The sequence below is a fragment of the Marmota flaviventris genome, chromosome 2, assembly GCF_047511675.1.
Source record: "Marmota flaviventris isolate mMarFla1 chromosome 2, mMarFla1.hap1, whole genome shotgun sequence".
Lineage (NCBI taxonomy): Eukaryota > Metazoa > Chordata > Mammalia > Rodentia > Sciuridae > Marmota > Marmota flaviventris.
Genome location: NC_092499.1, coordinates 98,787,471 through 98,800,777, shown reverse-complemented (window position 1 = coordinate 98,800,777; position 13,307 = coordinate 98,787,471). Strand labels below are relative to the sequence as shown.

The 13,307-nt window shown below is 42.0% G+C and overlaps 1 protein-coding gene and 1 non-coding gene across 2 annotated transcripts in view; both read right to left on the bottom strand.

Annotated features, from left to right (window-relative positions):
• Positions 1–12,711, bottom strand: part of Gldn (gliomedin) — a 63,548-nt gene extending 50,837 nt beyond the window's left edge. The window contains exon 1 of the mRNA XM_027926110.3: positions 12,349–12,711. Coding sequence (XP_027781911.3) covers positions 12,349–12,711 — 363 coding nt within the window. The remainder of the gene's footprint in view (positions 1–12,348) is intronic.
• Trnag-ccc (transfer RNA glycine (anticodon CCC)) lies at positions 5,349–5,421 on the bottom strand. The gene has a single exon. It is a non-coding gene; the product is annotated as a tRNA-Gly (tRNA).
• Positions 12,712–13,307: the final 596 nt, after the last annotated feature.

Below are 13,307 nucleotides of genomic sequence, written 5' to 3'. Positions count from 1 at the left end.
GCTGCTTTCCCTTCCTTGAATACTCTTTCTTGGTTTTCTTCCCTCTTTTCTTTCTTTTCATGTCATATTCAGTCCCTAAACACAGTCAGCACCCTAACTTCCAATCCATTTCCATGTTTCCTCGTCTCTGTCCATGACACTGCCATCCCTCTCTGTTTTGAACAGATCTGGCCCATGTGGCCCTTTTCCTTAAGTCCAATGAGTTACCAAGGTCAATTCATTCTTCTCTCTTTTTACTTCCAGGATATAGTCGTGCTGTGCTGTCTCCATTCCCAATGCCTCCACCTTAGCCAGACAGGAATCATTTCTTGCCTGCATTAATGAAATAACTTCCTAACTTTCTTCTTGCCTTCAGGCTTCCCCACTGCAGTCTTTCCAGACCACCAGGTCTGTCCTCCTATAAAACCACATTCTTTACAACTTTCCTCTTTTTTTTTATTGGTTGTTCAAAACATTACAAAGCTCTTGACATATCATATTTCATACATTAGATTCAAGTTGGTTATGAACTCCCAATTTTACCCCAAATACAGATTGCAGAATCACATCGGTTACACAGGGTCAACAGTGGCTCACCAGTTCATTCTGAATTTAGTTCTAGTTTAAGAAGATATTCTCCCCCTGACTTGCTCCATTTTTATCCCAGTCCCTAGACCTCTCAAGTTTTGACTGCACAGGGAATGATTCGCCCTCCTTGCTTAATCTCAACATTGCTCATTCAAGGGTAGTCTCTTGAAACCGGCCTCCATCACCTGAGAGAGGATTGATTTCCTCTCTTCTTGACACATCACATAATACACTGTAAAGGATTTTTCCCCAAAGGTCTTCTTGTTCAGAGAATTTGATACCAACGTCTTCAAGGGCTGCTGTTGGGGAGAGATGGCATTTTCTATCTTTGTTTTTTTGGTTTTGTGGTGCTGGGGATCAAACCCAGGGCCTCACAAATGCTAAGCATGTGCTGTATCACTGAGTCATGCCCCTAGCCCCATTTTCTGCTGTTTACTGAAAAGGATTCCAGATTCTGCTCACTCACTTGCTCAGTTAATGAAAAAAAATGGAGAATTATTTTGTGGTCACCAGCTCAATATTTTAGCTAGGGTACAGTTATCCATAATTCATTTCTAGAACTTCACAGTTTTTATATCTATCCCAGGCAGAGCCCTCAAGGTCCCCAGCACTTTGTCAAGCACAGGATACTTTTTCTGAGTGGCAGATGAAGGGGTTACTCTATTACTGCATTAAGAACAAACTCCACAAATTGCATTTTGAATGATCTTTAGTTGGCATTGTTACTTTAACTCTACCTTTCAGTAAAGAAAATTCAGTGTTGAACTTTAGTTAACTTGAAGCAAATTATATCTATTTAAAACATAGAGCTGTTAAAACTCAAAGATCTACATAAAAGCAACTGATGGGCTGGAAAATGCTCCTTTTATAGCTGAATCACAACCTAAAAGCTTCAGCTTGTTTCATATAACATGACCTTTAGTCTGTAGATAAAATGAATGCAAATTAAGCTTGAATGTCAACTAGATTTGGCCAAGGATTTCTTTGGTGGTGGTGGGGTGGCGGGGAGTTTGAGGAATGTAGAGAGAAAAAAAATGACTGTCTTTTTTTTTTTTAATCACATAAGTTGTTTTTTTTTTTTTTTTTTTTAAATCAAATTGAGTATTGTTCTGATAGTTCCCATATAGGGAGAACTGGAGAACACAGACTCCCCCCCAAGAAGTAAATTGTTTTACTTTCTTGGAAGTTGTTTTGCTTTGCTTTTCACTTCCATTTTCTCAATTTTTCCAAATGAAAGCTTACATACAAAAACAATTTTTTTTTTTTTCAGGAATGCCACCAACAGGAATCAGTGGAAGTTAACAGAATTTAACAACAGCTAAGCTAGTCAGGAAGCGGGGGAAGATCACTCCTTTTCAGTGGTGCCACCCCTCATCAACAGCGGTGGACAGGGCGGTGGGGAGCTGGAAATCCTGAACCACTGAAGAAGCCCTGCTACCATCTCAAGAGTCACTCTGTCTCGCTGTCATTGATGAGATGATTTAGTTGGTGTAATACCAATCCTCCATGAGCTAAGATATTATCCCAAGGCAGCAGCTGATAAGAGCAGAGACAACAGATGACCAGGCACTCCAAAGGAACTGGAAACAGAAAACACAGATACAAGAGGCGAGAGCATGGGGCAAGAAGGACCGACAAATAATAGTGATTGCCATGGGCTGAATGTTTTTTGTGGCCTTGAAACTCACATGTTGAAACCTAATCACCCCAGATAGTGCCTCATTTTAAAAATAGCAACCAACACTTAGTGAGAACCTGACCTCTACTATACTACATGTTTTAAACCTCCTAACAACCCTATGAGGTCTTACTGATGAGGAAACAGAAGGTTGGAGAAGTTAAAAGACGGCCAAAGGCCACCCAGCCATCAACCTGTGGGACCAGGAGGCGAATCCGTCTGATTCCTGGTCCACGGTGCTCACCACCTCAGACTTCAGACAAGGACCAGGGAGAGAATCTAACTGGGAACTTAATAATGAAGAATGGATGCCAGGTTGTTCTACTTTAGGGCAGCCACACAAAGGCTGAAGGTACAGCAGAGCCAGGTAGAGGGGAGGTTGGGCCTGCCACAGAGAGATCCTGAGACAAGGATGTCGGGAGCACCTGTGATCGAGAAGGTTCTGCTACTCCTTCAGAAAGGGCCCTTCACCCAAGGATCCCTCAGTCTATGGTTTAGTATGCAGCACCTCTCAATGATGGGGTCTGTGGGGGTCTGCTGTTTCCCTAGAGCAGAGAGGCACTTTCTAGGGATCATGTGGCTTTGGGTTCCACAACAAAAATCCAGTGTCTCCTCTGCCTGGTGGCAGTGAAGGTAGAGTAAGAGCCAGGGAGTCAGTGAGCATGAAGATGAGAGCAGATAATTCAGTGGGCTCCAGAGGCCCCATCCTGCTTAGGCCACAAGGGCTCTGCAGGCTTGTTTCTTCTGCCTTCACCTCTGCTACCTTGGCTGGCAAAAGACTAGAGTTTTTTTTTTTTTTTTGGTCCTGGGAATTAAACCCCAGGTGCTTTGCTTTTGAGCTATAGCCCCAGCTCATTTTATTTTTTTATTTTGAAACAGGGTTTTGCCAAGTTGTTGAGGCTGGCCATGAACTTGTGATCCTCCTGCCTCAGCCTACCTAGTCACTGGGTTTATAGGTGTGGCTACCACGTATAACTGAGACCAGGGTCTTTTTGATAGGGCTGGGATCTGGGAGCAGGTCCAGATGGTTTCATGCCATCAACATGACCCACCGTGTTCCCATGGTTCCAGATGCTGTCTTGACCCACTTGTTTCTTACATATGCCCATAGAGAATCATGATAATCATATGTAGTCATCCCTCAGTATCTGACAAGGATTGGTTTCACAACCCACCCCCCATACCCAAATCTAGAGACGCTCATGTTCATTATGTAAGATGGCATAGCATTTGTATACAGACTAAGCACCTTTTTCTGTATACTTGAAATCATTTCTTGTAATACCTAAAATAATATGAATGCTATCTAAATAGTGTTGTATTATTTAGAAATAATGACAAGAAAATAGTCTATACATGTTGAGCACAGATGTAAATAAAAAAAAAATTTAAATGAGGTAACTTTATTTTTTTATGTGGTGCTGAGGATTGAACCCAGGGCCTCACATGTGCTAGGCAAGCACTCTACCACTGAGCCACAACCCCAGCCCACAGATGCATTTTTTTAAATATTTTTTTTTAGTTGCAGAGGGACACAATATCTTTTTTAAAAAAATGTATTTATTTGTATGTGGTGCTGAGAATTGAACCCAGGGCCTCAAGCATGTGAGTCAAGCGCTCTACCACTGAGCCACAATCCCAGCCCCACAGATACAATTTTTAAAAAACATTTTCCATCTGTGGTTGGTTGAATCTGTGGATGAATATGGATGACTAACATTATCTACAGGAAATGTTTTGTTTGTATACATGTGAAGCATGTACGATAAAGTGTCTGAAGGATGGAGCTAAACGGCCAGCTCTCTCCTGTCTTCCTCCATGTACATCATTCCCTGAGACAAGAGTTTATGGACACATTCACTGTACCAAGACCACTGGGCACAATCTTAGCAGAAACATAGCTTTAAGTTCTTCCCCACCATTGATTGATACCTAGAGATGGCATCTGACATACAATCAGCTGCACAATGTCATGTGCTCAGAATATACTGTCCTGGCATCCCAAGTCTATGGGTACATTCTGCTTTGAAGAAGGACATGGAAACCCAAGTCCCAGGCTCTCTGTGTGGTTTTACAGCTTTGGATACCCTTTCTTCAATGTCCTTCTGTATTAGGCTTCTAATTTCTAATCTGGGCCTTCTTCATACTGCAGGACTTAGGGACACAAGCTGTCTTCTTCAATTAAAGAGAACAGAATTTGAAAGAGGCCTGCATTTGAGATTAGTGGGTGGTTAAAAGCTGCCCTCAAATTGACTGCTCTTGACTGTGAAGCTAGTAGTGTGGCTCAGCCTTACAGCCTCCATCCAGGAAGATTCAGGATCCTGAATGCAGTCTCCTTGGGGGAGGTCTTACATCCCGGATTTAACCAAAGCTGAACAACCCTGATTTAGTAGTCTTGGGCTCTCCAGAGTATTAACCCTAGTGCTGTTGCTCCACAGTCTATGTGGGAGGTCAGATAACTTTCTCTAAAGGATCAGACAGAAAATGTTTTAAGCTCTGTGGGCCGCTTGGTCACTGTTGGAACTATTCAATTCTGAAGCTGTTATGCAGGAGCAGCCACAGACAGTAAGTTAACAAATAGCAGTGATTATATCCCAATAAAACTTTATTTATGGTTACTGAAATTTGAATTTCATGTATTGTTCATATGGAATGAAATATTTTTATTCTTTTGACCCCCCACCCCCACACACAGCTTTTGAAATGTAAAACCATTCTTTCTTCATGCATTGTACAAAAACAAGACCTGAGCTGGATTTGGCCTATAGACCATAGTTTTCTGATCCCTGGTCTAAATCTTCAACTTTCATACCATTTGGAAGTAGTATAGTCCAAGGAGGTGGGAAAGGGAGGTAAACCTTGGCACAGCTAATTTAGGGATATAGAGCACCCAAGCAAGCAGGAGTTGTTACTAGAGGCAATGTGATTCCCACCACCTCCCATGAACAACAGAATTTGTAGATTCACATGAGTGTACTATATAACAGTCATCATGAAAAGCCTTTGTTTGAAACAATTATGTGTTACACTTAGTCCAGCTAGAATCTCCTCCTTGCATGATTTTGAAAAAACACAGGGACAGGAAATTTCCACTAAAGTTTTTTGGTGGTGCTGGGGATTGAACCCAGGGCCTTGTGCATGGGAGGCAAGCACTCTACCAACTGAGCTATATCCCCAGCCCCATGGAATGGACTTTTAAAAGCAGAAAAGGAAACAAAACCAAACCCAAACCACACCAAATACAAAAGTATCATTTCTACCTCAACCAGTAATAGCAATAGTAACTGTGACATAGTTACCTCTTACTTTTCAGATTCCGACTGGTAAATAACATGGTTGTGGTCAAGCTAAATAAAGCCAGTTTTGTTCAAAATTCATGATTATGAGATGAGACTGCTACAAACTCATGACTGCACGTCCTAACAGGGCCTCTAACAATGTGAATGTTGTTCAACCAACTCAGTGTCAGCCAATTAAAAAATTTTTTTCTTTTGCATTGCTGTCAATATTTGAAAGTTGAGAGATATCACATGAAAAGTCAGAGGTTTTTTTTTTTTTTTTTTTTTTTTTTTACTTCTCTTGACAAAAATACCATGATCAGGCACACTAGGCTCTGGTTTTTGTGTAGCAACCCTCAGTGAGCACTTCCTCTTTAGATAGATCATCTGAACCTGCTCTGGTTTGGATGCATCCTCTGAAGGTCTGCACTTTGGAAACCCAATCCTAAAATTCACATTGTTAACAGCATTTGGAGGTGGGGCCTTTGGGACATAGTTAGGATTAGATGGGGTCATGAGGGTGGGGTCCACATGATGGCATTAGTGGCTTTATAATAAGAGGAAGAGAGATCTGAGCTAACAAGCTAGCTCTGTTTCACTGTGGTGCCTCTGCTATGCTATCATGCAGCAGTAGAACCCTTACCAGATGCTTGTGTCATGCTCTGGGACCTCCCAGACTGAAGAACCATAAGCCCAATAAAAATTTATTCTTCATAAATCACCTAGCATCCAGTATTTTGTTATAGCAACAGAAACAGACAAAGACAGAACCTGAAGTTGGTACAATCTCTATCATGCCTAGTAGCAGCTGCCATGTAACTGGGGCTTATGAGCCTTTTTTTACTCATATTAAGAAGAATAGCACAGTCACATGGTTCAAAAGTCAAAAACAATACAAAAAGCTATACAGTGAACGGCTCATTCCCACTCTCCATAAGTAAGCACTTTTATTAGTTCATTTATTTTTCTCCTTCTTGCTTATACAAGATGATGTAATATACATTTTTCTCTGCTTTGCTTTCTTCACTGACAATATATCCTGGAGATTGTGCTAAATGTACATAGAAAATTTCCTCATTCTTGTTTTACAGCTATCTAGTAGTGGGTATATAGATCAGATTATTTAACTACTCCTAGATTGATGGCCATGGTTATTTACAGACTTTTGGTTTCACAGATATTCTGCAATGAATGACAACATACATGTGTCATTCATAGGTGAGAAAGTCAATTGTGCAGGATAAATTCTCATGAGTGAGATTGCTGGGTCGAAGGATAAATACATCTGTAATTTTTCTAGATTTTACCAAATTGCTTTCCATTTGGGTTGTACCATTCTGTATTCCAAATATCAGTGTAAGAGTATGTCTATCTCCCTTCAGCTTCCTCAATAGAGCCTACTGTAAAACCTTGGTAGTTTTGTCATTGTGACAAGTAAAGATTATACTTCAGGGTAGTTGTGATTTGTATTTTTAAATTAAAAATATATTTCCATGTGTTTACAAGATAGTTATATTTCTTTTCCTGGGAAATATGTATTCCATTTTCATACTGGATTCATATTTCTGCTGCTGATTTTCATATTAAATTCTTGGGGTTTTTTTGGCATCAACTTTTAGGAGAGCTACATATTAGGAAGATTATGTAGCTACGTTATGTGCTCCAAATACTATTGCTTGCTTTTCATTTACTTTTGCCTTTGAGGTATTTATGTTGTTGTTTGCCATGTAAAAGTTTTGTTGGGATTTCATGTGTTTTTAAAATTTATTTCTTTATTGTTTGTGTCTGGCTTTTGAATTACAGTTTGAATGAAGACCTTTGCAATTCAAGATTAAAAATGAACTTGTTCATATTTTCTTTCAGTAATTTTAGTTTCATTTTTTAAAAATGTGTATCTTTGATCCACTTAGGGCTTGTTGTGTTGCACACTGTGGGAACAGAACCATGCTTTTCTAACTTTTGCTTTTCCCAGAGGGCTTGCCTTTAGTCTCAATATCACTTCTTTTATTTTTAGGCACCAGAGATTGAACTCAGGGGCCCTCAACCACTAAGCCACATCTCCAGCCCTATTTTGTATTTTATTTAGAGACAGGGTCTCACTGAATTGCTTAGTGCCTCACTTTTTGCTGAGGCTGGCTTTGAACTCAAGATCCTCCAGTCTCAGCCTCCTAAGCAGCTGGGATCACAAGGAATGCGCCATGGAGCCCAGCTCAATATCACTTCTTAACTCCATCCTTCCCCAATGATATGAGGTGCTATCTTTGACAGGTACTAAATTGACATAATATATTTAGAACTACTTAGGAACTTTCTATTTTTTTCTCATTGGTCTGTCTATTCATATCTTATACTGTTTTAATGAATCAGGCTTTAATTATATTTTCACAACTAGTAGTGAGTCCTCCTCATTCCTCTTCTTTTATAGTCATTTCCTTGCAATGCAGGTTTGGTGACTTTACTTTTCCATGTACACTTCAGAATCAGCTTGTCTAGTCCTGGGAAGTGGGGGTAGATGGAGAGACTATTGGTATTTTTATGTTGGAATAATATTAGATTGATAAACTAACTTAAGGAGAATTAACTTAATATGATGCTAAAAGTCCTACTACAAAAGATGTTTCTTTCCATTTATTTCAATCTTTTGTGATCTTTCAGAGTAGTCCCCCAGCCCTTTCTTCATTCCAAAGATATAGATATAGATACATACACAAGTTTTTGCACATCTTTTCTTCTGTTATATCTTTGTATAAGAAGTCTATCAGGAGCTGGGGATGTGGCTCAAGTGGTAATGCGCTCGCCTGGCATGCGCGGGGTGCTGGGTTCGATCCTCAGCACCACATACAAATAAAATAAAGATGTGTCCACCAAAAACTGAAAAATAAATATTAAAGAATTCTCTCTCTCTCTCTCTCCCCTCTCTCTATCTTAAAGAAGAAAAAAAAAGAAGTCTATCAATTTCTTTGTACTATTTTTTATATCTTACTTCCCACTGAATTCTGTTTTTGTTTGAAATAGCTTATCATGACATTCCCTTGGGTTTCTCTTGGTTTGATCTGAATATAGCCAGACTTTTGCTTCCTTACTTCCTTTGCCTCATTGCTTTGGCTAATCCTTCTAGGACAATTTGAGATACTAATAGTGACAGTGGGCATCCCTGTCTTAACAGTGACTACTAGGACCATCTCCAGAATTTCTCTGTTAAGTGCAAAGCTGGTTTTGGGGAGTGAGAGATATAAACTGTATTTTATCCATGATTCCCATTATATTGCATATTTTAAAAATCAAGCATAAGTGTTAAATTTTGTCAAATGCGCCTTTTTAGTGTCTGATAGCTGTTGAGCATTTTTTGAATAAATCATTGGGATTTGCAACTGCTACTTTAAAATAGTAAGATTGTTTTTCTTGTTAGGTGCTCAGCATTTTGAACAATGCCCTGGGTATAGAAATATATGGTCCCCCAGAGCAGTGATTATTGTGGCTACACATTTACCAACCTCAGTGTGTTACATCTTCTATGTTTGATTAATTTGATTTTTGTCAAACACTTTCTGGATGTTCTAGATTTGGGGCAAGAAAGATAGGATGATAAAACTATCAGAATATCAGTACAGGTATGATATGAAGAAGGGGATGAAAGAGAGTATCTGCTGGGAAGAAAAGCTAGAAAAAAATATAAAGATTTGGGAGAAAGAAAGATTCAAGAGAAGCAGCAGAATCTTACCTCCTCCTTACCCCTCACCAGATCCTGGGTCCCATTTCTGGCCTGGCTTATTGCTTCCTAGGCCTCATCCACTGCCACTTTTAATATTTTTCCTCCAAAGTACCCACTTGCTTTTTAAAGTCTTAATATGCTTGGCTGTACCAAATTAACTGTACTTCAGTAAAAATTAATTATCATGCCTCTTTAAAAGTCATTTATAGCTGCCAACCAGCTTCTGGTCAGAATGTGCTGATCAGAATTACCATGCTGAGGAAGGTACTTTCAGCCAAAAGCACAAAAAATATGAAGTGTCAGTCAGCTTGAGGAGGCTTAACTTGGATAAACAAACCATTTTGGAAGGATTTTCAAAACACTGATATTAGTCTGTGTAGAGCTTATTTCTTTGTTCCTAGATCTTTAAGGACATAGGACCTCAGGGTGAGGGCCTCGGGTCTCACTCTCATTTAAGTTCTGGTGCTCTATAACAAGGCAAGAGGAAGTTGTAGATTTCAACCATGAGAAATGTGCATGACTACCTCCATGATATATTCTAGATTCTTCTCTTACAACTTCTCTACTAGAGGTGCCCAGTGATTTTTTTTAAATTGTTCTCATGTGAATAATTCTTTGTTCTGAGAAAAGCAGATAGTAAACATGAGCAAATTTGAAAAGATGAATGGTGAGAATATTGCTATAACATACGAAAGGACTTTTCAGTAATAAAACTAGTTCCTCTGCTTAAGCAAAGGTCCCGAGGGCACAGTGAACAGGGCACAGCCTAACCAGCCCATAATCATAAGGAAGTCAGGCTAGCTCCTGCCTTCTGGCCAGCATGTGCCCTGCCCCCAGGCTACACCCTAAACTATTTCATTCACAATATCTTGGGGTGAGATTCAGTAAGTTCTCAGACTTCCCAGATGATTCCAATGAGCTGTAGGACCTGCTCCTGAAAGTGAGGTCTTGAGACCAGCAGCATTGATATCAATGGGAACTTGTTCATAATGGAAAATCTTAGGTCCCACTTCAGATCTTTGGAATCAGAATCCACATTTTAAAAAGATCCCAAAGATATTCATGTACACCAAAGTACTGCTGCAGTGTTTCTAAAAGTGTGTTGTCTGGACCACCTGCAACAAACTCACTAAAGTGAAGTGGGGTGAGGAGTGGAGGCAGAGGACTTCCTAAAAAGGCTGATTCTGGAGATGATGATTCTGTAGGTCTCAGAGTGGAGCCCTAGAATCTGCGTTTTAATGAACTTCCAGGTGATTTCTAAACCACTGACCCAGAACTACCCTCAGGAGGACAGTCAACAGCATTACATTGCCTTCTCCTAGCCTCTGGGCAAGTCCCTCAGTGGCTGGAAAAGATCAAAACACACAAGCTGCAAGTGAGGAACATGCTGATGATGATCTACAAATGCTTCCCAGCTTGATGATTGCGATGTTTCTGCTCTCTACTCTGTAAGAGCTGGTGATGGCCCTCCTAGATCACCTAGAATTAAATCTACCTTTCGGGTTGACTCTGAAAGGAGTCTCTCCATTTTCTTGTGTTAGTGATTGAACAGGTGACAATTTGGTTATTAAAGTCTTTACCTTAAACACAGGATTAAAAATATAAAATGTTGATGCTCACATGTATCTCTCTTTGAAGGTTTCAAAAAACACCTAAAATGCAGGGTCAAGAGCCAAGAGAGAGGAAAGGTAAATTCCCCTAAGAAGTCTTCATTTTACAGCTCTTTTTTGAAATTTTTGCTTAGGCTCAGATTTTTAAATGAGTTAAAAAAAATAAATGAAGCTAGGAATGGAAAATTTGATCTCTCTCAAAAGATTTATTTGAAGTGTGTATTACTTGTAGTTTTAAAAGCAGTCAAGCTCACATAAGATATTTAGCAGCTTTTATGATAACAGATGCTTTAAGTGGATTTCTTTTCAAATACCTAGGATTCTGAATTGTGGATTACTTGAAGTGACAACTGAAATCTTTCTAATTATAAAGTGAAACAAGATCGGAGCTATTCTAATGGATAATGAGGTGGAATGGGGAACTGCAAAATGATCTAAACATATTTGTTAAAGAATTATTGAATTAAATAAGCAGGGCTGGGGCTGTAGCTCAGTAGTAGAGCGCTTGCCTAGCATGCTTGAGGCACTGGGTTTGATCCTCAGCACCACATAAATATCAAATGAAAACATTGTGTCCACCTATAACTAAAAAATAAAATATTAAAAAAAAGAAATAAGCAAAAGCAAAGAAACTTAAAGCTGGAAAAATGATTTGGGTGGGGGCTTCGTTTTAAAGACTTTCTTTAGAACAGTGTGTTATAATTCTTGGGGGTGGGGAGAGGGAGAGAGGCAGGGAGAGATGGAGAGAGAAGTAGGGCCCCTTTGAAAATGTAATGAAAAACAATGAACCCTTCCCCAGGAGGGTAAGGTACCATCACACACACACTGGCAAGTTTCTGGAGTTCCATAGATTCTCTGGAGCTCACACAAAGGGCAATCCTCAGGCCCCACATTAAGAACCTCAACGTTGCCAGTGATTTTAAAGAAACATTGCTCCGTATTGATTTCTTCCGTTTGGAACAGCTTGAGATCCAAGAGCAACTTTCTCAGCATCTAGGTCCCAAGGCAGTAAAATCAGGGCTGACTTTTACTTAAACGGAGACAATTAAATTAGGTAGACAATTTCATGGGGTCAAGCGGAGGTCAAGTGAAAAGCTGGACCACTAGACTGTGCCAGGGAAAGAAGCCTTTTATTAAAGATGCCTGAGCTATTTCAGAAAGGTCGCCTCCATCTTTCAGAGAGACCCTGACACAGGCGAGTGGCACAGGCAGATCCCTGAGACCTCTGTGGCTCCGTTCATATCAGGAGGCAAAAACTGTCCTAAGTTGGGAAGGAAAAGAGAATCCATTCACCTGAAGACTCACATGATGCCAGGCGTGGAAGAGACTTGCCCGTCACCCCTTCCCCGACAGATGAGGAAACTGACCCCAGAAGGGTTAAGGTGACCTCCCTAGCCACACTCACGCCCAAGGACCTCCCCACAGCACTTTGCCTCCCTTTTCCCCACACCTCCCGAGGTTCTGCCCGGCGGGGGCGCCACCGGGAGACGAGCCCCCGCCTACCGGCACCATGGAGTAAGTCATCATCATCAGCATGTCCTGGCTTTCTGTGCGGATGTGCTGTGCTGGCTCCCCACGATGGCTGCGCTTGTTGCGCGCCGCGCTCGCGGGGTCCGGGGGTGGCGCTGGCGCACGGCGCGGCGCGCGGCTCAACTCCGCCAGGAAGGCACGCAGGGCACTGTCCTCGCGTTGCTCCTGGCCGCGCTGCGCCTCCAGCTCCCGCAGCGCAGCGCTCAGGCCGCGCCACTGGCACAGCGCGAACACCGTTCCTGCCGCATTGAGCACAGAGAGCAATGCCACCGCTGCCAGGGCGCCACGCAGTCCCCAGCCTGCTGCCCGGTGGCCTTGCTCGGCGCCTGGGGCCATGTCTGTGAGCCTCGGGCTAGGCAGGGCAGGGTTGGGTCCCCTCCCGCAGGGCAGTCTTTATACCCTTTGCCTGCCTCCAGCAAACCGTGGGCTGGTGGCAGCGCTGTGAGTCACGCCGCTCTTCCGCGGGGTTGGCGAGGCGGGCTGGGGACTGCATAGGTGGCGCCGGAGCAGCCCGAAGGGACAGGCGTGCAGCAAGGGGATGAGAAGCTAGTGGAGACAGCTCGCGGAGGAGGGGCGGGCAAGGCTCGCATTCCCAGAGCCTGGCCGGCCAAGCAAACCAGCAAACTGGACTCTCCTTTTTCCCCCCTGTATAACCAGTGGGCATTGTCATGACCCAGACGGGCACAGCGAGGGTCAGACTGAGGGGGAAGGCAGGAATTCTTAAGGCCTGAGAAGTCTCTAGATTGCATCCCATTCCCCCTACACTGCCTTCTTTGGATGAAATGATCAGCATGCCCAGATGCCAAGGCAGAAGTCCACTGTCCCTGGGAGGTTTACTGCTGGACCCAGCACCAGGATGCCCGTCACCCCTCTCCAAGGACATGGGGCCTCATGTAACCACTGAAGATTCTAAGATCTTTCCCCAGGAAGGG